General features: G+C 41.0%; 1 protein-coding gene and 1 long non-coding RNA gene across 3 annotated transcripts; one reads left to right on the forward strand and one right to left on the reverse strand.

Annotated features, from left to right (window-relative positions):
• Positions 1-425: 425 nt before the first annotated feature.
• LOC121733548 lies at positions 426-11,898 on the forward strand. Its single transcript, XR_006036575.1, has 3 exons — positions 426-530; positions 9,446-9,448; positions 11,888-11,898. It is a non-coding gene; the product is annotated as an uncharacterized LOC121733548 (long non-coding RNA).
• On the reverse strand, positions 5,601-23,986 carry LOC121733545 (tyrosine-protein phosphatase non-receptor type 14). 2 transcript variants are annotated; one of them, XR_006036574.1, is made up of 14 exons: positions 23,099-23,986; positions 19,310-19,476; positions 18,523-18,709; positions 15,079-15,476; positions 14,621-14,828; positions 14,278-14,475; positions 13,730-14,088; positions 13,245-13,374; positions 12,364-12,597; positions 11,608-11,772; positions 10,390-10,543; positions 7,609-7,769; positions 6,454-6,901; positions 5,601-6,374 (listed from the first exon to the last, which is right to left on the reverse strand). XR_006036574.1 is itself a non-coding variant. In XM_042123830.1 (13 exons), the coding sequence occupies exons 1-13, from the start codon at positions 23,729-23,731 to the stop codon at positions 6,773-6,775; spliced, it is 3,123 nt and encodes a 1,040-aa protein (XP_041979764.1). In that variant the 5' UTR covers positions 23,732-23,986; the 3' UTR covers positions 5,601-6,772. The 2 variants fall into 2 exon arrangements, 1 of the variants encoding a protein (XP_041979764.1); XM_042123830.1 differs by having other exon boundaries at positions 5,601-6,901.
• Between the last annotated feature and the right edge of the window lie 950 nt (positions 23,987-24,936).

A 24,936-nucleotide genomic window follows, 5' to 3' on the forward strand; every position in this document is an offset into this window, starting at 1 on the left:
TATAAACAATTTAGTAAACATAAAAAGAAGGGTTTTTTTTTTAATATTCCGAAAACTATTTGAGATAATTGAAATTTGAAAATAGATCCTTAAAGAGCAGCAAATTTCCTAAAAATATCCTAGATCCTGGAACCTTATCAATAATCCTTAAAGCTTTAATTGAGCGGCGAAAGTAACGGTAAAAACGCGTGGTTCGGGTTTCACGTTCTGCTACGTGAACTAAAAAAATATTTTAAGTTATTAAATATTAATATTAAGGAATAAAAAAGTTTGGGTACTAAGTAGACATATTAATAAACAATAATCCGTTAACAAAAATAAATTATCACAATTTGTTTAAATAATATACTTTTCTAAATTTGTTAATAGTCACCATTTTAATGTTAACATAAAACGCTGATTATTTCAAAACAAGAAATCTGGAATTTTGATAGAATGTTCTAGATGATATTCAGAATCGAATGAGACCAAAATCATAATTTTCGGTGCATGAGATCAGGTTTTGAGGAAAATGGCACTTGTTAACCAGAGTAATAAATCTATACATTGGAACGCGCCGCTACCGCCCTGCCGCGCTGCCTGCGGATTTCAAGACTGAGGCTTTACCCAGACTGACGCAAGAGGATTACGAAACAAATATATTATTTTTAAATTTACAATCAAAAATAAAACAAAAAAAATAAAACTAATCAACACAAAAGAAAAATAATTTATTAAGGGCCTGTTTCACCACTTTCTGATAAAGTGCCTTTTTTTTTTTTTTTTTTTTTACATGGGGAAATGCGTTACGCATCCGCGGCGGATTGGGGACATCGGCCGGGGTATGTGGGACTCTCCGAGGAACTACCCACTAAAACCCCATGGTGCTCACCTCACCGCTTAGGCAAAGTTACGGGCACGATCAACCCACCGCAACTTTGCCAACGTTTGTCTGTGTCAGACCCATCAAAACATGCAGGCTTTTCTAGGTCGCCTCGCGAGGTGGCCTAGAAAAGCCCACACGGTGGCCGCGATGTGCAGGAGCACCATGCGCATCACGGCTCTCTCTGGAACTCGGTGTAATGGGCGGCGGTGTCCCCACACTACCACCCCGAGTATCCTAGCTAAGAAAAGGCGCTGCGGCCACTCCGTGGTGCGCGTCTTCTTCTCGGCCGTCTCAAGGGGTCGAACGCCTCCCGTTCTCTCCTGCGCTCGTCCTCCTCCTTTGCAGTGATGACATCCTGGGCAAAGTCATTCACCGCCTGCCACGCAATCTCGCTGGTCAACATTGCCCGGATTATTGATGGCAGGGAGAGGTCCACTCCAATGGCAGCCGTAAGGGCCGCGCGTTGTTCCGTCCAAGATGGACAGGTCGACAATGTGTGTTCGGCCGTGTCCATTTCGTTAAGGCAATGGTGACACCTTGTGTCACTCTCTCTCCTCGCGATCTGGCACAGGTACCGACCAAAGCAGCCGTGCCCGGTCAGCATCTGTGTCAGATGGAAGGAGAGTGCTCCGTGTCTCCGTTTTACCCACTCTTTAAATAGTGGGCGGATTGCTTCTATCAGGGCGACGCTTACCAGCGGTTCCTGCAAACGCTCCGCCCAAAGGTCTAACGACCTCTCGCTCGCCTCAGCTCTCCACCGACGTATGACGTCCGGGACGGGGTTGCTGCCTTCCGCGCGAACCGCTGCGCAACGCCAATAAACGTCGGCAAGAGCTTCTGCGTCGATGTCCCACGGGACACTCCCAGCGAGTAGGCATGCCGCATCGCGGGAGATGGTACGATACCCACGCACCGCTCGCGTCGCCATCACTCTTTGCAACCGCCCCAGTACAAGCCTGTTGACGGCCGACAGTCTCCCAGCCCAAATCGGAGCTCCGTACATGGACATGGAGCGGATAACGCCCATGTACAGGCGCCGACATGCTAAATTTGGGCCTCCGAGGTTCGGGAGCAACGATGCCAAGGCCCCTGCGGATTTGGTTACCCTGTCAGAGAGCCGACGAAAGTGCTCCTTGAAGGACCATCGACCGTCTAGGATGAGTCCCAAATAGGTGAGTGTGGGAGTAACTTTTATAGTAGTTCCACTCACAAGCACAGCCAGATCCGGTGGTGGCGGATTCCTTGGCCTGTGAAAACACAGGGCCTCGGATTTATCTAGGGCCACCGTTAGGCCGAGTGCTCTAATCCGATTAACCACTTGCGCCACAGCCGCCGTAGCAAGTATCACCACCTCGCGGTAGGTTTTGGCACGACAAACGACGGTCGTATCATCAGCGTAGCCGACCAACTCTATGCCCCGGAGGTAGGTGCCTCGCAATACCGGGTCGTATCCAATGTTCCACAAGGTCGGACCAACAGCAGAACCCTGCGGAACACCACAGTCAACCTCTTCCTCCTCCCAACCCTCCTGAGTCGGGAACTGCACTGACCGCTCCGAGAGGTAACTGCCAATCGTCCTTTGCAGGTACTTTTTAACGCCGTGGTATCGTAGGCCATCTTTTATTGTGGACCAGGGCTCTGATAAAGTGCCTAATAGGCTATTCACAACTTTTTTTGACAGATTCTCCATACTTGATCTGTCAAGTTAATTGGTGGATAGCCTTATCAGGAAGTGGTGAAACAGGCCCTAAAACTACAAAATTAACAAAAGAAAATGGACGAGTCGGCGGGCGCGTTCGGCTTATAGGCTGCGTTTCCACCAGAGATGTGTTGCGACTTGCGAGGAATGTGTTTTTAAGATCCAATATCATCGCCGCGCTGAGCGTGGTCATGGCAAGCTCACGTCAATGAAGCGATTCTATTGGTTCTCAAAAACACATTGCTCGCAACACATCTCTGGTGGAAACGCAGCCTTATAGCCCGATCGTGTGGCGGGAATCTGGCGTCTTTTTTGTCTCGATAGCGCAGCTAACATTATGTTAAGTGTCGTTTGTAAGGTATTATTATCAATGAAAGAAAGAAATAAAATCAAATTCATTTATTATTCCTAAAAACTGTATAAAACATTGCAGATTAAAATGTAACGGTAGATATAAATACAGGTAGGCCATACAAATAACCAGATACATTTGTAGATTACAACTGAATTTATTATTATTGAAACATTGATGCAAACCATATCAAAAAAATATTTAAAATATTAGCAGACTACTAGCAAGGTATTTTGGATTTTATGGCGTGCAAAATGTAACAATATTCGTATGGCTCCCACATATTAGTAACAAATAATACAATTTAATACTGTTCATTATAAATATAATAATTTACAAATATATAATATGACTTTTCAACATTTCAAATTGAATTTTGTACAATGTATTGATTTAAAATTATTGTATTATCAAATTTTTGTTTCATTATTTTGTACTAACCGTACATACAAACATCAAAACTTGTATAAAACGATGGTGTTATGCTTATTATAATATAAATATATTAAAAATGTAAAAACTTATTAGTTTGTTAATAATTGCCTAACACTACTCTTCACTTTCCTTCAATACACAACACACTATGGATATATTATAACATATTAATATATAACATAATACTTTAGTAATCTCAAATTTTGTATAAACAACTGTAAAACAAAAGGAGCAATCGTATTGAGCGCACATAATATCTACATCTAGTGTATCTATTTCAACAATTATTTCATAATTTTGTGCATTAACTAAGCTAACATTAATATGGAGCTGCTTTGGACTAGAATGAAGAAAAACCGTGAACACAAAATGCGCTTACCTTACGTTCCGGCGCCAAAACTCAAGTTAGCCGCTAGCAAAAGATTTGGCCTGCTAGCAGAAAGCCAGCAGATGGCCAGCCGTAGGTCTCGGCTGGCCATCTACTAGCACCACGCTAGTACAAGTCGACTACAGCGCTAGCACAGGACTACATGGCTAGCACAATTCGTCTACAACGCGAACAGAAGACTACTGTGTTAGTACAGGACTACAGTGCTAGTAGTGCTAGTACAGCAGGACTACAGTATAATCACAAATAGCTCACTAGCACGGTGGGGCGAACGAAAATGAGCTGCTGCTAGACGTTGCCAGTTCTCTCGTTTCTAAAGGCGCGGAGCCACCGCGGCACACGCTGTGCACGGTCACGCGGTGCACGAATTTATTTCTTTGACTACGTGGGTCAACGTTTCCACTGCAGCACACGCCATACAGACACGTTACTCACGACTATGTACACAATTGTTGTTACGTAGTTTACAATTTCTTAGCTTCCGTGTATCCGTGGGTTGCAGTGGACACAGTCACATATAGTAGAGGTGCTATTTTTGTAACTCGAGCGTCATGGAGACCTAGTAGGTTTTGTACATTAGGTAAAGCTGATAAATAAATAATAAGAACGTTTTTTTATTTTAGCTGTGAGTTCAGAAATTGCAGCCATTTTAAAGTTTTGAAAAAGAAAATATATTCAGAAAATTGCTTATTTAGGTAAATTATAAATATATTTTAGACAACAAGGACTAAATCATTTAGTTTAGAGCAAAATAAAATATCTGCTAAGCTTAGTTAAGAAAATATGAAGCTATTTTTTTAATATTTTAAAATGTTACCTAACCTTTGAATTGTCAGTGCTTTATATGGAAGCTTCTTTGGGGTATACTAAACATCCCCTATCTTAATCTGACAGATCCGACGACATTTCAATATTAAAAAAAAAAAATTTGCCTACCACGTGAGAAATTTGATTTCTATACCATTATAACTAGACACATGTCGAAAGCCTATGCAAACTTAATCTGACACCCTCGAGCTACTCCCGAAATCCCCTCTTCCCCTCCCCAAGATATATATTTTTCTTGCAAAGCGAAGCGTCACGCACGTGCGTAGTCTCTCCATGCGCTGCGGTGGAAACGCGCCTTAATTATTGTTATACCTAGCATGCTGATTTTTACGCCTCGAGCCTTCCCGAAGAAAAGTTGGTCAAAATATGCTTTAAATATCATAAAAACCTGTGTGATACTGTAGTATCATCTTAACAATTAATATAAAATAAAAGGCACAAGATCAGATCGAGTTCATCTAAGGCACAGTAAGCTTACAAACTAGTCAAAAATTTCCCTACGACAGTTTCATACTGACACAAATATACAAATACTACAAAGTTTTGTAGTATAAACGTAGTATGTACAGGGTGCAATTAAACCTTCCTGCCAATTTTTTTCCAGGGCTTAGGTATCACTAGGAGAGTCCATTTAACATTTAACAATTGGGTGTTATTTTTTTTCAATGACATATTTTATCCCAATTAAAATCGTTGCAGAACGGTCACTCGCGGCGCGGGGGGAATGAGAGGGCGGGATGAGGCGCACGCGCGGGGGCACGTCACACGCGGCTGACGCATTGTATTTGTGTCCATTAAAGGTTTAATTGCACCCTGTATATAGGCTGCGCGCAACTTAAGATTCCTCAGCGAGTGCAGAGGACCTCAACAAACTTAGATCTTTTTGGTGACAATTGTTGGTATTTGGAAGATATACGCTAAGGGTTAAGCCAAACGAGCGTAATTTGTGAGTTGTGAGTCGCAGAATTTCGGCTGGCAAAAATTCTGATGCATTCAGTTTCATACAAAAGTCCTGTTTGAATGAAAATTACGCGACCGAAATTCTGCGACTCACAGCTCACAGATTACGCTCGTTTGGCTTTACCCTAAGACAGTGTAATTCTCCAATAGACAGTGTAATTCTAACTCCAGTTCCACCGAGCCATCTTAAAACTGTGTACGGTCTATACAATTAATTCGTACCTATCTAAAGATTTATCTCAACTGTTTCAACATACAGTATCTACATGTATATTTATGTTGTATGAAAATACTAGACTATTAGCAGCTACTTCTATTAATACATATTATAATAATATATATAATTAATGACTCAAAAATACTTAGATGGCAGTTAAGGCATCAAGCATGCACCTTGTCTTAAATACTACACTTTTTTTATTTTGTATATTTTCATTCAAGAGTATTATTTTATAGCTTCTTAGTAGATTTTAGAACACTTTTGTTAATAAATTAACACTCACAATATATTCTCCTAAAATTACTACTTTTAAAGAGAATATTTTTGTATTTTCTCTATCACATCATTTACCCTTACTTTCGGGCTTAGTTTTACTTTTAGTTTGAATAAAATTTAGATTTTTCTACACACCTATAGGTCGTCATTTTCTTTTTTTTTGTGGAAAAGGTCTGCTTTACATTTTTTCGTATACGTACAGTCACCGCACATAACTAGTGCACCAGTTTTAAAACTTATTCCCATGAGTTAAGGTCTAAAAATATTAGTACACCGGATTTGTCGAGGAAGAAACAGCGACGTTGACGTCGATCGTTTTCGAGAATTGACGGTTTTCATCGTTTCCCACTTCTGTAGTAAAACGAAATAGCTAAATATAATTAACTGATATTATTAATTTTATATATCAAAAATTGAAAAGGTATACTACCTTTGGCGTTATCGGGTGTTAGTGGTGTTACCAATGGTAAGCTGCTGTCAATTTGATGTTGTGTGTCATTGATAGAATGTGTTGACAACCAGTGGGCGCGTTACTCTGGTGTCGACAACTGTTGGCACATAGGTGAGGTATCATTAACCGCCAACCGGTGGCACTAATATTCAACCAGGGGCACGCAAGGCAGGTATCAACAACCGTTGGCATCTAAGGCAGATGTCGTCAACTGGGGGCATATATCGGGTGTCACCAACCGAAGGCATATATCAGGTGTCACCAACCGGAGGCATCCATCAGGTGTCCCCGACTGTGCTCAGATGAGTCGCGAGTGCCGCAGGTAGTGCAGCAGCAGCTGATGTAGACAGCGGTACTGTTGCTCGCTGTCGATGAGGCCGGCGCGTTGTTGGTGCAGCGTGGTGATGGTGTGCGGGATGTCTAGCTCCTGGGGATGAATGTGAGTAGTTTATTATTTATGGCTACAGAGTATAAAGCGAATGGGACATTAAGGTATAAGGCTATAATTGTATAAGATAACATCGGTCTCATACTAATATTATTATTTTTACCGGTATAAAAGTTGTCGGTAACAGTTCATGATCATATCCAGTGACCAGTGACAAATCATTGATCAGTTTCAGACTATTTTAGAAAGTTGTAACATGAACTATCACAACATGTAATTCATAATTGCCTAATCTTTATTGTAATATGGTGTAATGTGTTTACGTGTTGAATAAATGTTTATTATTATTATTTAAAATCATATCACTAGTCTATTTTTCATACATATAATTCTCAATGTAGATAGGCGCTTTTTCACTTGCCAAGAAGATGATTCTGGCTTGAAGCCCGATATGAATGAATATCACTTGTCACAAGCCCGAAAGTCGACGTGAATCAATGAGAAAAAAAGGTAGTTTTTTAAGAAGGAAATATATGTAAACTGTTCAATATTGGTAGATTTGAAATATGTAGTTAAATTACAAAAGATCATTTTACAATCGAGCAAGTATTTCATAGACACAATATGCAAATTTTTAGTTCTAAAGATCTATTTTCTTCTTTAAAAAAAAAAAAACAACTTTTTTTTCTATACGACCTTCTGGCTTGAAGTCCGCGATATTGTATCTAACACCACACGGCACCCACCTGGTTAGCGTCCAGCACGTGTGTTAGCAGATCGGCCGCTAGGGCGAGTCCGCAGCGGCCCACGAACAGCACGGGCGGGTTGCGGGCGGCGAGCGGCGCGCGCTCCCCCGCCGCCTCCGCCGCCACCGCCACGCGGAGCGCGCTCAACTCCGACAGGAATTCTGAACAGGTATTTTAAAATTTGTATAAAATTCTCGTGTCACAATGTTTGTGCGCGAACTGCTCCAAAACGGCTCAACCGATTTTGATGAAATTTTGTATGGTACATTCGTTGCACCTGAGAACAGGTTTTTCTCTCCTTTTTAGGTAAAAACGGGACCCTATTACTAAGACTTCGATGTATGTCTGTCCGTCTATTTGTCTGCAGGGGCTCAAGGGGGCTCTCATACAACAATATTTTTTGCAATTTTTTCTCGATATCCATAATGACAACAAGTAGGCACTTGTGTTCATAAAATGTTCATAAAATACTCAGTTGTATTTATACTTTCGTTTCTTCTTTTCGTTATAAATTGTACAAAATTACACGACTGGTTTGGAAATAAATTTATTGCGAAACCGGTCGTGTAGTAATAATATGTTAAAATTTATAATAATTTCTTAATATAGTGGAAAAAGTGGACGAAAAATTGTGTGTTACTACACACAATTTTTCGTCCACTTTGATACTACATACTATAAATAATTTATATGGAAAAAAGACATTCCTCGCTTTGCAGCATTAGTCAGAAAATCTATAATTCTAGTCAGTTCAGCCACAGAGATCATCAAATTCAGTTGTAGAATAATTAAAAAAAAAATGTCTTGCATGTTTACTCTGACTGGGCTTTAAAGTACATATAATATAATATTACTAGCTGTTGCCCGCGACTTCGTCCGCGTGGACTTCAGTTTATAGCGCGCGATGTCAACAAAATTGGTGTCAAAAGCTTTTATAAAAAAACCCTGGTACCCCTTAAATCAATACAGCTGTGTAGTGTGCACACAATAAGTACTTTATTTTTTATATTAAACTTTTTATTTTATGCCAAATTTCAAAGCATATTTAGCCCCCAAATAACAAAACTTTACCAATAAACTATTTATCATTGATAGGTTTAGCCCCAATTTCACCAACGTCTGTTAGTGTTAACAGCTTGTTAAAATGTCCTGTCTTCTCTTTCATTCATATGAAAAACAAAACAGCTGACGTGATACTAATTCGATCATTAACTTTAACAGTCGTTGGTGAAATTTGGTCTTAAGGTTACGTCACTGCCTGCACAGATAAAGTATTGAGTTATTTAATACCGTAGAATAGATATAACAATCGAAAAAAATCGAGACTTAAATGTAAGATGATACCACCTCTTATAGAAAGACTTTTGAGCAAGCGTCAGCGCGATGTAGAAGACGCACGGCGCCATCTATTATGAATTTTTCGAACAAATTTACGACCCTTACAACCCTTTTTTCCAGTAAAAAAGTAGCCTATGTCCTTTCTCAGGCTTTAGACTATCTGTATACAAAATTTCATTACAATCGGTTCGGTAGTTTTGGCGTTTGGCGTGAAAGCGAGACTGACAGACAGACAGAGATACTTTCGCATTTATAATATTAGTATAGATTATGTGCACACTGCACAGCTGTTTTTGGGTATTTTGATTAATTAAGGGCCGCGCTACACCGGAATGGCAGCGGCGTGGCGAGCACTTTCAGCGCTGCCATTCCGGTGTAGCGCGGCCCTAAGAGGGGTACCACTTACCAGGGTTTTAAAAAGTTTTTAAATTTGACACAAATTTTGTTGACACCGCGCGCTATAAACTAAAGTCCACGCGGACGAAGTCGCGGGCAACAGCTAGTATATATATAATATTATTATAATATTATTAAACATCATATTCTAACGTATTAAAAACTATAAACAAAAACATACTAACTAATAAGTATGATTAGTTCTATGTTACAATAAAGTAAAAAATAAAACGCCATCTGTTGAATCGTATTAGAACTAAAATGTTCATTCCATCGATATATTTCTGGATTTTTTATAATATTATACATAAAATATGTTTAAGATTTTTGAAATTTTATTTTAATACACATCCAAGACCCAGGAAAATTGAAAACTTTTTGTTCCGCCTGCGGGACTCGAAACCAGGACTCCCGGGATGAGCGCTGGCCACGCGCAATGCGAATTCATTTTCATCGAAATTTTCATGGAAATAAGATATTTTCCCACATCAAAATGTAGCCTATGTCCTTTCTCAGACTCTAGAATAACTGTATACAAAATTTCATTGCAATCGGTTCAGTAGTTTTGGCGTGAAAGCAAGACAGACAGACAGACAGACAGACAGACAGACAGACAGAGATACTTTCGCATTTATAATATTAGTATGGATTTTTCAAATACATACTTTATTCACTTCATTAAAATTAATGTTTTGCAATATACATACGCCAAACTGAACTAGCAGCTAGGTATTTGTGTATTCTTCCGTAGCTGATATTTACTTTCAAGTAATAAAATGGATATTACTGAGTTAATATCTGCTTTACCAACCCATTAAACAACAATGCAATTTAATACATTGTGTAACAAAGCTAAGTGATAATAATTTGGCGAAACTCTGTATACGAGCGAACTCTGTATACTCCCATACACACCGTATGGGAGTATACAGAGTTCGCTGTGAGAGTAGCAGCGCAGAAAGAGTTTAATTTTTTTCACCTTTGGAATAATTCATCGGGGTCGCTTGCCCATACAAATCACAAAAAAACAACAGCAATGTAATTTACCCAGGAACTGATCGACGTCTGGCGGCGCGGGCTTGGCGGCGGGCCACGCGCTGTAGTGCACGACGCACAGCGTGCGCGCCCGCCCGCGAGACGCGCGCACCCGCACCGAACCGCCCCACGCCGCGCGCGCCCACGTGCCGCACGATACCGAGATCTGTGTGAGAAAGAAGATGGAGTTATATTAATAAATTAAAATAAAAATATTTTTATTCCAATTAATACACCTATCTCTAATGTCGAGTCCGCAATGATGCCATCATCGGTTCAGGAACTAGCCCAGCAAATTGAACCCGCATAGAAAATCATGTGCAATGCGCATAAATAATACAAATTATTTATTAGTACACTTGTGTATTATTCTTTACGTAAAAAAATGCGAGGAAAATATTTTGTGTTTGAATATGTTTTCATGTTAAATTTTTTAACAGCCTATGCTGTCCCACTGGCAAAGGCCCATCGCTTTCCACTTCTCTCGATTAAGGACCACCGTAGGCCAACCTGGCTCGTATGTATGAAGCTCATCGCGCCATCTTTTTCGAGGCCGGCCACGGCGGCGTCGTCTATCGTCTAGTACCCAGTTTGTGGTGATTTTTGCCCAGCGGTCAGGATGCATGCGGCTAGTATGATCCGGCCACTCCCATTTTAACTTGGCAGCCTTAAAACCAATATCTGCTATATCGGTTTTGAAGCGAAAAGTGCTGTTTTTTATTCGGTCCGATAGTCTAACCCCCAAATGCTGCGCTCCATCGCTCTTTGGCAAACCCCGAGCTGGGACCGTTGCGACAATGACCAGCTCTGAGCTCCGTAAGTTAGGATGGGCAAAATACATATATCGACGAGTCTGCTTTTCAGGGAGATTGGTCTCCCTTCATCAGCGTTTTCATGGACCTCTAGCTCTTTTTAGGCGTTTTCGATTCGTCGATCGACTTCCTTCCCTTGTCTATTTTCAAAAGAGACTAACTGGCCTAAGTTCTTACCTTTTAGTTTAGTGCAGTTAGTTTCTTGCAATGCTCAATTGAAACAATTAAATTTTGTGACTCGCCTCATGGTTTAGAAACATCTAAGACGATGCAAATGTTTTCGAAAATAATGATAATGGGTTAAATATTGCTCACGAGATGGAATACGGGTAATCTTTAAAGTTGCCCGCAAGTACGTCGGTAGGCAAGTACGTACGTAAATCAAGCGTGCAAGTACGTAACTTTAGCGTGCACATACCTGGCCGTACTGGTGCGTGACGTTAGAGGGGGGGAGGAATGTGGGCGGGTCCGGGCTGACGACCGCCAGCAGCCGCGCGCCGGTCTGCCACGCGCACTCCCACAGCGCCGCCGGACTCGCGCCCGCCACCACCACGTAGAAACGCTGCGAGCTGCCCACAGTCATCTGTACAATAAAATGATATCATAAAAGTTTAGTTTCATTAAAGTTAAACCTAAAATATATGCTCCTTCATAATTTCTTAATAACAATTCATCGTAACATGCAACGCATTATCTAGTAATGAAGATTCTGCGACGTGAGAGTGAGGCGGACTCTGTTGTCTTCATACGGGAGGGGGCGGTGGGCAGGTGGTAGTCCGCGCCCGCTCGATTTCAATTTTTTTTTCAATTTCAATTTCTTTATTTGCAAAATGTGAGTTAGTACTTAAAGATGTTAGTAGATTTCACAATGGTATCATCACATTTGCCCAACTGGGCATGCAAATGTTTAGCTTATAAACTACAATATAATAATATGAAATATTACTATTCTTACAAATTAACAAAGTATAAAATATTATATATTCCAAATGTGTTAATTATAAAAGAGGCTAATTTGTGCTGTATGGATATCTTATTTAAATATTACCAATTGTCAATAATAATAAATAATTAGACATAACAAAATCTATTATTATTAATCATATTATAATTCATTATATATACTCGATCGAATAAATAACCTCAATGATAGTAATTAAACATTATAACTCACCGTAACATGCGACGCGTTGATATATCCATGGGGATTCTGCGGCGTGGGGGTAAGTCGGACTCTATTGTCTTCATACGGGAGGGGGCGGTGGGCGGGGAGCCCGCACGCCGCATCCACCGCCCCCGCTGTCGACGACAGGGCCGCCCCCCACTCCGCTTGGCTCCGCGCCTGAGGGATTTGGGAAAACGCGAACGAAAGTTGCTCGTCCGACATCTTACGCTCGAGGATTTGGCACTGGAATTAAATAAGAACGTTTCATAATTGAATTATTATGTTTTTCCATAATATACTGTTACAGAAACCCTATAAGTTTTGTGATTTGGGAATAAATCTTATATATAAAATTCTCGTGTCACAATGTTCGTTCCCGTACTCCTCCGAAACGGCTTGACCGATTCTCATGAAATTTTGTGAGCATATTGAGTAGGTCTGAGAATTTGCCAACATCTATTTTTCTCTTCTAAGTAATAAGGGTTGTTCACCCTTAAAAATGTATTTTTAATTTCTGGACTAAATTTATTGTTTCTATTTTTTTATAATGTGGCATTATAAATACATACAACCCTAAATTTTTACTTTTTTATCACCAACCCCTATAATTATTAATACTCGAGACTGACGGCGACCATTGTTTGTGCGACGGGATAGCCGCGATGGTCGTGCCATTGCCGTGGTGACATACCTACTTATTTAGTCACTTCAATAAAATAATTTGCCGGGACAGCTAGTATTATATATTATTATTATTATTCACAAAAATATGGCAGTTACAATGTGAAATAGCACTTATAAGCACTTACTTTATTAGCATGGTTTTAAGCTAATAACTTTAAAATTATAATTTCAAATGTAAACATTACAACACGGTAATGTACACTCACCAAGGTTTCTTTGGTGATGCTGGGCGGCAGCGGCTGCTTGTGTTGTCCTGTCGACCAGCGGTGTCGGGGCGCGGCGGTGGGCGGCCGGTCCCGTCCCAGCGTCGCGCTCTTCTCTTCGCCGCCCGACCGACTGGCATTAAATTTAGTTTTGAGAATTATTATGCTGATAAGTACGTTAGCGGCTGTCATAATTTGTACAAATTATTACAAATCTAAATGGATATTTAGAGCATGTCCGAAATCAAAACGAACGCTGCTTTACAAAGACAGAGCAGTTTCACATCCACCACAGAATCATGTGTATTCTCGTAGGCCAGCAGAGCCGTCATAACTCATATATAGCAGCAATTTGCATACATTAGCATTTGCTACAGTACAGCGTTAAATAAAAACAATTTCGATCACTTAAAAAGAAGCATCAGCATGCGTACATGAACTGCCAAAATCTTTATCCGTCATAGTCAGTAAAATATATAGAGATTTACCCGCGGCCCATGAACACGCCCCAGCGTCGTCGCTTCTTCTCCTTATTACTCGCTTTGCTGGTCTCTAGCTCCGAGCCGACCGAACTAATAGTGCCGTCGGGTTCCGGACCGGGCACGGCAATGCACGTCACGTTGTCGGCCGACCGGCTTATCGCGTCGGCCGACCGACTTATGACGTCGGTTGATCGGCTTATGTCGGCGAACCGGCTTATAACGTCGGCCCGGCCGATGTCGACCGACCGGCTTATCGACACCTTAGCTGACAGACTCTGGTATGGCGTCTCGTCGTCTTCCGTTGGCTCGGGAGGGATGCCGTTGAGTTCTTTGGGTAGACTCGACTCGCGCACGCCGCGGATTACCTGTGAAATAGGACGGAAAATGTAACAACAAAATTCATGTTTCCTGACTCTACCTCTAGAGTTAACGACTGAGTACTATTGGGGAGGTATAGAGTTGTAATTGTGGGGTGGGAATGAAAGTATGTATTATATTTCAAAATCCAAGGAGTGTGATACAGTGAAGAGGAGTGACAAATATTAATAATGTACCTGTGCGTTAACATAGTGCGCTGTATCATCAGGTGTGGTCAGCGCGGTGACGGAGGGGGCGGCGGTAACGGTGGGGGCGGTGAGGTGAGGGGCAGGGCGGGGGCGGTCGTCGGCGGCGGTGAGGGAGCGCGCGCGCTCGCGGCCCCCGCGCCACGGCGGCACGTTCTCGTAGATAGGCTCGGGTCGACGGTAGTACACCTGAAAAACAATATGTTTTTAGTTTCAATTATTATTGTTGTGATTGTATATTTCTCTATAAACTATTTTTAATAAGAACTTCTCATTACAACAAAAGCAATAGGAGTTTGGTTTGATGTAAAACAGTTACAAATAGCTATCAGACCTGTGGCGGCGGTGCGGCGAGCTGGTAGGGCGTGTAGGGCAGCACCCTGGCGGCGGCGGCGCCCCCGCCCACGCCCACCGCCTGCACGTACGGCAGGTAGGGCCGCACCAGGTCGGGGCTGGAGCCCGAGGCGGGGGCGCGGGGCGCCGGGCTGCTCAGGTCCGGAGTGGAGCTGCTCGCTAGCCCGTAAGGCGGCGGGGGCTTGTAACTGCGACATAAATTAATAATTTTTTGCTTACTTGCTACTTATGGCTGGGTAAATGTTTGGTAACCCACAATATTACGCAAAGCATAAGTTATCTATAGATTTTACTACTTTACCTCTGTTTATTTCGTTACATACATATTATTATATTATGAGTTAAGTGATGATGAGCAAATTATTCTTAATTCTTATTCCAATTTTCGTCACGATATATTATAAGTGTATCACATTGTTGTACAATCACAATACTTACACATTAACATAATGCAGTCCGACGTATCCCAACCCGAGCGTGTGTCTTGCCACATCCGGATAATCTGGATAAAGCCGGACGTCCGGATGCGAGCCGTATTGTTGGTACCGAAGGCGTTGGCGGTACTTTTGCTGGACCGCCGTGTCGTAGTCGGGGGCGGGGCGGTAGGAGGGGGGCAGGGGGCGGCGGGGCGCCGGCGGCAACTCGAGGCAGGATGTGGAGCGCGCACGGTGCGCCGACGTCAGCGGTTCGAGGCGACCGCCCCCGGTGTCCAAGCGACTGCCTCCTGCGTCCAAGTGACCGCCCCCTGCGTCTAAGCGACCGCCCCCGACGTCGAAGCGACTGCTTCCAAGATCCCGCGAGTCCAGCTCCTCTCGGCTCTCCGAGAGGCCGTGCTCCTGAAACAGTTTGCAAAAGTTATTGCACACGTCAAACGATAAAGTAATGTACAGTACTCCCAAATTAATAATGCGCATGGGAATCTTCGCTCATTGTCGTAATCACGAAAACACCCGAATCTATGAAACGTAAGAGCCCTAAACAATGCACTTGCATTTTGCACCTTGTTCAAAGGAAATAGAAGTAAATATCATATAGCCGGTGGGCGGTGGCTGTCCGCTGTCGCCGGTCCGTCAATAAGTGCCGGGAAGTCATCGCGGCGTTACCATGGTAACGTCCAAGCAACGTCAGGCGCCTGTACGTCGCTGCAAAGCGCTGTTTTTTCTTAAAGTTAAGTTTAAAACAGCAGCGACGTCTTACGACGCTCGGGAAATACGACCGTTGCCGAAAAATTACGAAAATTTCTATGCGCATCAGTTTGGGAGCAACCATCGAAGAAATTGATTCTTAGTATCAGAGCATAGTACTTATTAAGAGTATTTTCTGTCGTCAGAATTACAATTGGGCACATAGAAAACTCGCATTAGAAATAAATTGAGAAAAGAATGTAAGAAATTAAAAATGTACGGATTTAGTATAACACGTCGCTAAGTGTTTTTATTTCTAACTTCACTGACGAAATCAATGAATGCAAGCTGAATTAGTACCCTGGCTCTAATTACATTACTAGCAACGTTATCGCTACATTAAATTACAGACTAAAAACTCCACTTAGTAGAGGCGATACAATTTAATTGGCGCTAAATCACCAGCTCGACACGCGAGCACATACTAGGCTCGTTATAGTAATGTATCATAGTTTGATTCGCTTATTGGACTTGATTTAATAACGCTTCCTTGTTGTCTATTAAATGATAGACGTTGCCCCACTTCGTTAATTTGATTATATAGTAGGAACCGTTTTTTTAGGGTTCCATACCCAAAGGGAAAAAACGGGACCCTATTACTGAGACTTCGATGTCCGTCTGTCTCCAGGTTGTAACTCAAGAATAGTTAGACTTCTGAAATTTTCACAGATTGTTTATTTCTGTTGCCGCTATAACAGCGAATACTAAAAACGCATAAAATAAATATTTAAGGAGTTCTCTCATACAACAAACGTGATTTTTTAGGTTTTCTCGCTCGTAATCAATAATGGTAACAGCTAGGCACTTGAAATTTTCAAAAAACTCTTATTTATATGGGTACTTTAATATATAATAATACAATTTTAATGTAAATATTGAAGCTCCAATACAAGAAACACAATTTTTTGCCTACTTTCGCTCTATACCGGTACGGAACCCTTCGTGCGCGAGTCCGACTCGCACTTGGCCGATTTTTTTTTCACAAATAACGCTGTATTGTATTTTTCGGAGAATCGGACCGAATAGGGTATGGGATTAGGCCTCCGGTAAACTCACTAGCGCTTGCGCTGTTTCACGCCGGGTGAGTGAGTTTTCTGATTTTCTCCAGTCGAGCATGCCCATTCGTGCCGAAGCATGGCTCTCCCACGTTATAAATCCCGGGCTGAGTCTTTGTATTACATTTCAACGCTGTACTTTTATCTGCTGTTTTTATCGTTCATGTGAACTTCGATAATAATCTATCATGATTAATTTCCTATAACTGACAATGAATTTTCGCAAAACATTGCCTGATTCAATAAGTACCTTTCATAGCTGTTGACAAGGTGACTGTGGGAGTTCTATTAATTAATGATTATTATTTATTACTTAAGTATAACGACATAACGATGTGGTTTAATGAAATGATTAATTTTTAAGCCAAATTATGCTTAATTTATAATCACATGATAGATACTATTTTAACCATGCGTCATGGCTCTGAGAATTAATAGTTAAGTATAATATCCTAATAGATAATTACAGGATTTACATAATAATCAATTAATTACACTACGCGCAAGCTCCGAGGATTTGTCTTAAATGTTGTGGGATTGCGAGGCATTGTCGTCATAGTCGGGGGCTACCAACCCCCGGTATCCTATATTGAATGAGCTTGACATAGTCCTACTAAATTACGTAGGTCCGCCATCTAACTAAATTACTCCGATAGTATCATCGAGGAAATTGATTCCTAGGCAGTTGACGGATTTACGTCGTGTGGTCGGCTTATGTCAATTCAATGTTAATTGTTAGCTGTGATCGGTCGGCTGGGTTTGACGTAACGCGACCAAATTACTTAGGTCCGCCATCTGCCTAGGAATCAACTTCTCAGATAGTACTATAAGCGTGTATGCGACGTCACAACTCGTCGCGTGCCGCTCCGCTGACCTACTGTATTGACTAATTCGTTTCAGTCGGCGATAAGCGAGGAATTTATTGATACAATATCGACGAGGTGACGAACGCGAGGGGCGTACACACGATTATAATTTAGGCGATGCGATTTGGGTAGAGATGGGAAAGAGTTTTGAATAAACTGTCAGCTAGAGTTACAAATTGATAGCTGTCTATAGCGTGCACAATCGACGCCGATCGTGGGCAATTATACAATCGAATCAGTAATAAAAAAAGGGCAGAGTATACTTTCGTTATTTTAGAAAAAGAGAAGTTTTGGTGAGTGATAGGCGTTGTCACGTAATCAATCAAAATGACACCAGCGCGTGCGTAATGGTGCGATTCTACAAGAGCTGCGAGTTACGGAAGATGTGTTTTTGACAACGAATAGAAACGCATCATATGCCAGGACCTCGCTCAGTGCAGGAATTCCATTAAATCTTAAGGAGTGAGCACACTGAGAGGGGTCGTGCCGGGGCTCATCGCAAAAATCCGCCTCCATACAATTTGTATGGAAGCGGATGCGCGTATCGCATACTGTCTCGGGGCGCAGCGGATTTCCGCTTCCATACAAATTGTATTGAGGCGGATTTTGCGATGAGCCCCGGCACGACCCGTCTCAGTGTGCTCACTCCTTTAAAAAACACATTCCTCGCAACGTAGCTCCAGTGAAAAACGCAGCAATAATCTACCTTCGATCTAACAAACTTTCGTCATTTACACCAATGTACTATGTAGCACCTCTAAAAAATCATCAAATCACCTGGAAGATCGGGCGCGGCTCATGCGCCAACGCCGGCCGGTGTTTCATGTAGAAGGTGTGCTGCAGCACGCACATCCGCCACACGTACTTGCCGTCGTCGGGGCTCGGCAGCAGCAGCGTCGTGGGCGACCCGCACTCGATGCTGAACGTGCGCTTGTGGTTTATCACGTTCGTTATGTCCTGCCACCTGAAGGATTAATTTTAGAGGTTAAGCTAGGGATCGTTAAAGTTCATTGGTTCGTATATGAAAGAGAAGAAGACATACCACAAAGGAAGATCTTCCGACCGAGCGAGGTGGGACTTCGGCTTGCTCTGCCAGGCCGAAGTCCCACTGACGTAATTTCAGACGTTGTTACATAATATATCCGTTCTAAGAATCTACGACAGCGCGATGCAGGATCTCCCCAAGGAGCAAATTACTTACGCGTAAAAAATTGCGGCAAATATGCGGGTTTCTAGACGCGATGCCTGAGGGTTTGACACTTTTAATTCTGCCTTAATTAACGTGTAGTCAAATTCAGGTCTTGTATAATAATACGAGGAGGAAGAAGCTAATCACAATGTGTATTCAAAATGTTTCCTCCAGTAGCAGCACTAAAATAATGCCATAGAAATAATATTATGGTTAACTTCTTCGCCGTTAAGCATTCGCATTTAATTTATTCACGTTAGTTTCTTAATGGCCTTAAGTTTGATAGCCTGACCAACAATTTGCAAAGAAATACTCATGAAAAGATCTACACATACATTTCTTATAAAAACTATCAATTTTATAAAGCAATCTCACCTATAGTAATGTGGTGTATCACTATTATCAGCCAGCACCCTGATCCCCGTGAGTGATATAGCGAGGGTCACTTCGCTGTGGTCGCGGTGATCTCGAGCAGAGAACATCTCCTGACCGTAGCCACGAAGTTGTTGGCATGTAGTAATGAAACCCTCTTCTGCTTGTGCCTAAATAAGTAAAATAAAACTATAATTTTATCTAACAATAACTGACTGCAAGAACTATTTCCTCTATAATCTTTAGAAAGTATTCCCAAATTGGGTTCTCATCTTGTCAGTGCAAATGGATATAACATAAGAGCTGTACATTATGACACAAAAAATTATAGCCTTTGTTATGTTTTGTGTGTACAACAATACATCTGTGTCTAGTATCATAAAAATAGGCGCAAGTTTTTTAGAGCTTTTCTAATGCAAAAATGAACATCTTTCATTTAACCTTGTAATAAGAAAGGTTTGTTTTCATTGATAATAATTAAAGGTGAAACACACTGTAGTCTGGAGATGGCATGCGATAAGAGATTATATCAACTGATAACAGTATTAGCAAATATTTAGTTTGATGATTAGCTAGCTAATCAAATTTTTAGGCTTGGTTTTGATGATAATAAGTATGATGATAAGTGGATGATAGTAAGTATTACTAGGTCATAAATTGCTAGATACCTCACACCTTTTTTAATCTGAAGTCAGGTGACTTCAGCTAGGCTTGGCCCACAACAACTAAGTACAGAACATGGAGCCCAAAACTTAGTATAATATTTAAACAATTTATTTTATGAACACTTAAAATAAAGACATAATTTTTAATAGTATTTTGTATGGAAGTAAATATTTGAATGTATTTTTTTAACCAAAGTTAAGGTTTGTTTATAGTTCATGTGGAACTGTATTAGAAAAGGTTGAGAAACCCTGATTTAAATAATTCAATATTCGTAGTTACCAGCAGTTTCAACACAGTACTGTTACTAAACACAATGAAATAGTACAGTAATACTGTTATCTTTGGTGTCACTGTCCCTCTCGGTTGATCAATTTCTATGTATTGTTTGCTCTCTCGCCGACATTATTATCTGAAGACAGCAGCAAAGATGCAACAAATCCTAAAATAGATAGACCTAAAACCAAACTTGTGCAACGGGCTTTTCATAAAAGCATGTTCGTAAGCCGAAACAGGAGCATCTCTATAAATGAACAAACTCCTTCTCAAACAATAAACTTGGACGAGACTTTACCTGGCAATGACTCGAACAATCACCCTAATTGGCAACGTGTTCCATCTATCAGACACACAAAAAGGAGACGAACATCTGACTCCCCACCACAGGAAATTCAATTGCAGAATCGTTTTGATGTCTTAACCACTGATGTAGACACCACCGAACCAGTGGTCAACACCAAGAAAGTTTATAAACCACCCCCATTTATTCTATACGGCATAGAGGACGTTGAAAAACTGTCACAAACAATCGAAGAGAAGTTATCTCGAAGTGACTACAGCTTTTTTTTTTTTTTTTAATTTCTCATCCCCCTAACTGTGTCAGGGCTTGTTGCTATCTTCTTATTACATTAATTTGTTCTTTAGTATTAAAATTTCTTTAACATAAAAATTTCCAATAAATTGCTACAAAATACTATAAAATTAAACAATAAAAAATAATAATAATACGGCACAACATTCAACTACCCTAATATCACAGCTTACAATCACAATAGTTTACTAGAATTTCTCTTGTTCACAACACACACTATCCTCTTACAAAAAGAGAGAAACAAATCTCTCTTTTTTCCCCCCAGGATGGCAGGCAGATTCTCACCCGCCATCGATGTGCCCAATTCTTGCTCAATATCATATCTATTTCTAGCAAAAATCGGACACTCGAATAACAGGTGTCCGTCCGTCCGTTAGCTTTTAACTCCACATCTAAAGCCGAGTCTCCCTCAAAAACGAGCATGATGTCATCAGCGAAGGCCTGACAAAACACACCCATTTCCTCTAGCATCCTTAACAGTGGGTCTAACAAGAGGTTCCACAGGATGGGACCGCCTATGGATCCCTGTACACACCCCTTGTCGGTCCCCCTGTTCACTTCCACTCCGGCATATCTAACATTCACACACCTTCCACTAAAAATGTCGCGCGGAAGCTTACTTTCAGCGTTAAATTAAAATTATAAATAATAGAGATAGAAATCCGGGAGTTGGGATTTTTTTATGGAAATTTCCTCTTCTTTAAGAATCTTTTTTTTTAAATTTCTTAAATGTTAATAGTTTCGGAGTTTTTTAACAAAAAACATAATACCTTTTTTTTGCAACCTAATTTGCTTATAACTTTTGCAATTTTTTGTATGCTAATACACGCTTCCGATACATTTTTCTAGACGTCTTCCCGAATCTAATGAGCTATTGCACATATTTTTATGACCCTTATCTCTATATTTCGCCATTCTCAACTTATCGCTTAGACTATAAATCCACTAGATTAGAAGCAGATTCGATATAAAAGATCAGAAGGTAGATTGATGTATAAAGCCACATAATTATGTTTTGTTTTTCAAAAAAAGCTTGTAGAGTGAAAAATTAGTTCTGGGTACCAAAACCATAGCTGGAAATACTATACTATAGCCAATTCACATAGGAAAACGGTGTACAAAACAGCCTACGTAGCTTTTGTAGGTCACTAGGTAACTTTCATGGGTGAAAATCCACGAAAATTGTGCCACGAAAGTTACGAAAATTTTACATTTTTTAGAATTATGATTAAAGTAATAGGTAAATAAACAAACAAAGTACTAGGAAGTAATCTCGATCATATACCTTATTCCTTAATTTGATTCAAAACATGCTCGCAAAAGTTACGTGACTACAGCGACCACAAATTTTTTAAGGAATATCTTATCTTATATTTTCTTTGTTTTGAAGCAACGAGGGTTTGAGTCCCCTGTACTGATGCTGGAAAGACACTGAGGGTTGGTGCAGCTAAAACGTGTAACCACAAGTCGTCGCGTTTGGAAGATAGGTGCAGTTTTATTACCCGCTCGTGAAACTAGCAAAATCGTGTGACACAGACGTTATGCCTATTAACTTTTTTAAGTTAAGGTATAACATTATTTTAGGAATTGGGTAGCCCAGTTAATCTAGATTATTTTGATGTATCACACTCTATGCTAATGAATAGAATACAAAAGTTATTAAAGCTTTCCGTAAGAGCTAACAGAGTGTGACACGCGGAGAACACCGATTTTGCCCCCGATTTCGACATTGAATTAACCCATTGATCATGGAATAACGAGACACAATAGCTTATCTATTGTTATCGTGGCCGGTTGCGGCCGCTTAGGTCTTCATGAATTAACCATTAAACAAAAACTATAAATAATTATAGATGTTTTTTATTGAAATCAGATACTTAAATAAATGAGGAATAAGAATAACATATGTTTGGTCCTAATGCTGTATGTTTATTAGGGAAGTAGTAAAGAGTGTGTGACCACATTTTAAGGGGCCTCGGAGAATTACTCTTATAATGTATGTAAATAAAATATGTATGGCATTTTAATGCTTTTATGGAGAACTTATTACAATGTATCTATAGTAGAATAATTAACATGGATAAACTACCAATATATACCATTCTTTTGGCTTTTATTTAATGGGGTAAAAAGTTTAGGATTGTATTTTATTACCTATGGATGATGGAATTGGTACAGAACTATAAATTACATCACAATTTTGTTGATCTGTGCATTAACAGTTTAATGATGTCATTTATATATAAAGTAATTTTTACCTGAGTCATGTTGTGCAGCGACATGTGATGTTGGATGACAGATGCCGTCAGCCACTCCAGCCTCCCCGTATCAGCCAAGGAGCTTATATCCATTATTTGGCCCCCATCCAAAATTTGTTTCGGAAAAGTCAGCAGATTCTTCAAGTATTCAACGGTGTGCCTCTCCCTATCGTGATTTCCATATTCCGCCTGTCGGCTGTACGACGCCAGCACCACCGCCTGCTGACAATCACATATTATCCTTCCCTCTATCAAATCATTCTTCAGCTGGAGAAAATAGTGGTATCTTGTCACTTCGTCAGTGATGAGGCTCGTCCCAGATATGACGTAGTACATCACTCGCAGGTACAGCTGGTGGGAGGAGGCGTACTTGTCGAGCTGGCGCTTCAGCGGCCTGTCCAGCTGCACCCAGCGCGGCTGCTGGTTACGGTTGGCGTACCGCAGCCCGAAGAACTCGGGCTGGTTGATGGCCTGCCGCTGGCACACGTTGTCCAGGCACTCCTGCCCCGTGCTGTCCACGGACAGCGTGCAGTCCGCCACCCCGCCATCTAGCAGCTCAACGCTGATCACGAATAGACTCTTGGACGCCACATTGTACTGCCTCGTCTTCTTCAGCTTCAACTTGAAAGGCATCCTCGTTAAGCGCCGGTCCCGATTAGCATTAACATCACGAAGCGAACGTCGCGTATGGAAAAGGAATGTAGGAAAGGATGCATCCGTTACGCGCCTTACATATTTTGGCCTAGATAAGGGAGGTGGTTTTGTAACTCGGTACTGCCGGCAAGTATATAAAGGTCCTCATTCAGAAAAGCGTTTCTATAACAAAAAATGAGCAAATATAAAAATTATAATATCAAAATATTGAAATCACAATAACGCGGCCATCACAACAGATGACAAATTTTGAATTGACAATTGACATTTGACAGCTTGACGTTGACATGAGTTGTCAATATTTACTTGACAGTTATATTTTTTTATCTTCATTGAAACGTGTAATAGGTATTTTAAAGTGGTATTAAGTTATGAAGGTGCGCAAGCGCAGTCAGCATTACACAAGTCATCAGACAGCAAATTCAGACTAGCCCCCTTATTGATTCTAAGTCCGCTCTCTTTGTTTGTCACGTGACGTTGCCAATATTATATCACTTGCCATATAAAGACATATATAAAGACATGCAAGCAGCAAGCTTCGGGGCTCGCGTGTCTTATACAATGCTACCGCTACCTCTACAAAGGTAGATATTCGCTGTGTAAATATTTCAATAATAGGCACCAGGCAGTAGAAGCTTTTTCTGGCAAGGCTGCAGTTGTGTCTCTGCCCAAAGCGGCAAAGCAAGATCACCGTTGGGATTTTATAGTAGTTATTCACGGGCCCTCCCTAGATTGCCGCATACGCATCCCCATGCGTAAACGCATTTCCTCAATAGAAAAGAGGGACCAGACTAACTAGTGATATTCGTTTTTTTTTTAATGAAAAAAGGGGGCAAACGAGCAAACGGGTCACGATGGTAAGCAACTTCCGTGCCGGCCTTTTAAGTGGGAATAGGTTACAGGGTAGGGGAGGTAAGGAAGGGAATAGGGAACCCTTCCCGGGTAGGGAATTGTCCCTCCGGAAAACTCACTCACTTGGCGAAACACAGCGCAAGCGCTGTTTCACACCAGTTTTCTCTGAGCCCGTGGTATTTCTCTGGTCGAGCCGGCCCATTCGTGCCGAAGCATGGCTCTAATATGTAAAAGTACTTTTAAGTTGTTTATGTTGACAATGTTCTTGTAAATAAGTATACATGGCTCAAAACACCATTTTATTTTAAAATTATTATAATCTTTTTCAACAA

The sequence above is a fragment of the Aricia agestis genome, chromosome 14 (assembly GCF_905147365.1).
Source record: "Aricia agestis chromosome 14, ilAriAges1.1, whole genome shotgun sequence".
NCBI classification, from domain to species: domain Eukaryota; kingdom Metazoa; phylum Arthropoda; class Insecta; order Lepidoptera; family Lycaenidae; genus Aricia; species Aricia agestis.

Coding starts and splice junctions, on each gene's coding strand:
- LOC121733545 (XM_042123830.1), bottom strand. CDS start 23,731: ATGCCTTTCAAGTTGAAGCTGAAGAAGACGAGGCAGTACAATGTGGCG. Junction 15,477..18,522: donor AGCCGCGCCCGATCTTCCAG/GTGATTTGATGA, acceptor AAACTGTTTCAG/GAGCACGGCCTCTCGGAGAG. Junction 14,476..14,620: donor TCGCCGCACCGCCGCCACAG/GTCTGATAGCTA, acceptor ATTGTTTTTCAG/GTGTACTACCGTCGACCCGA.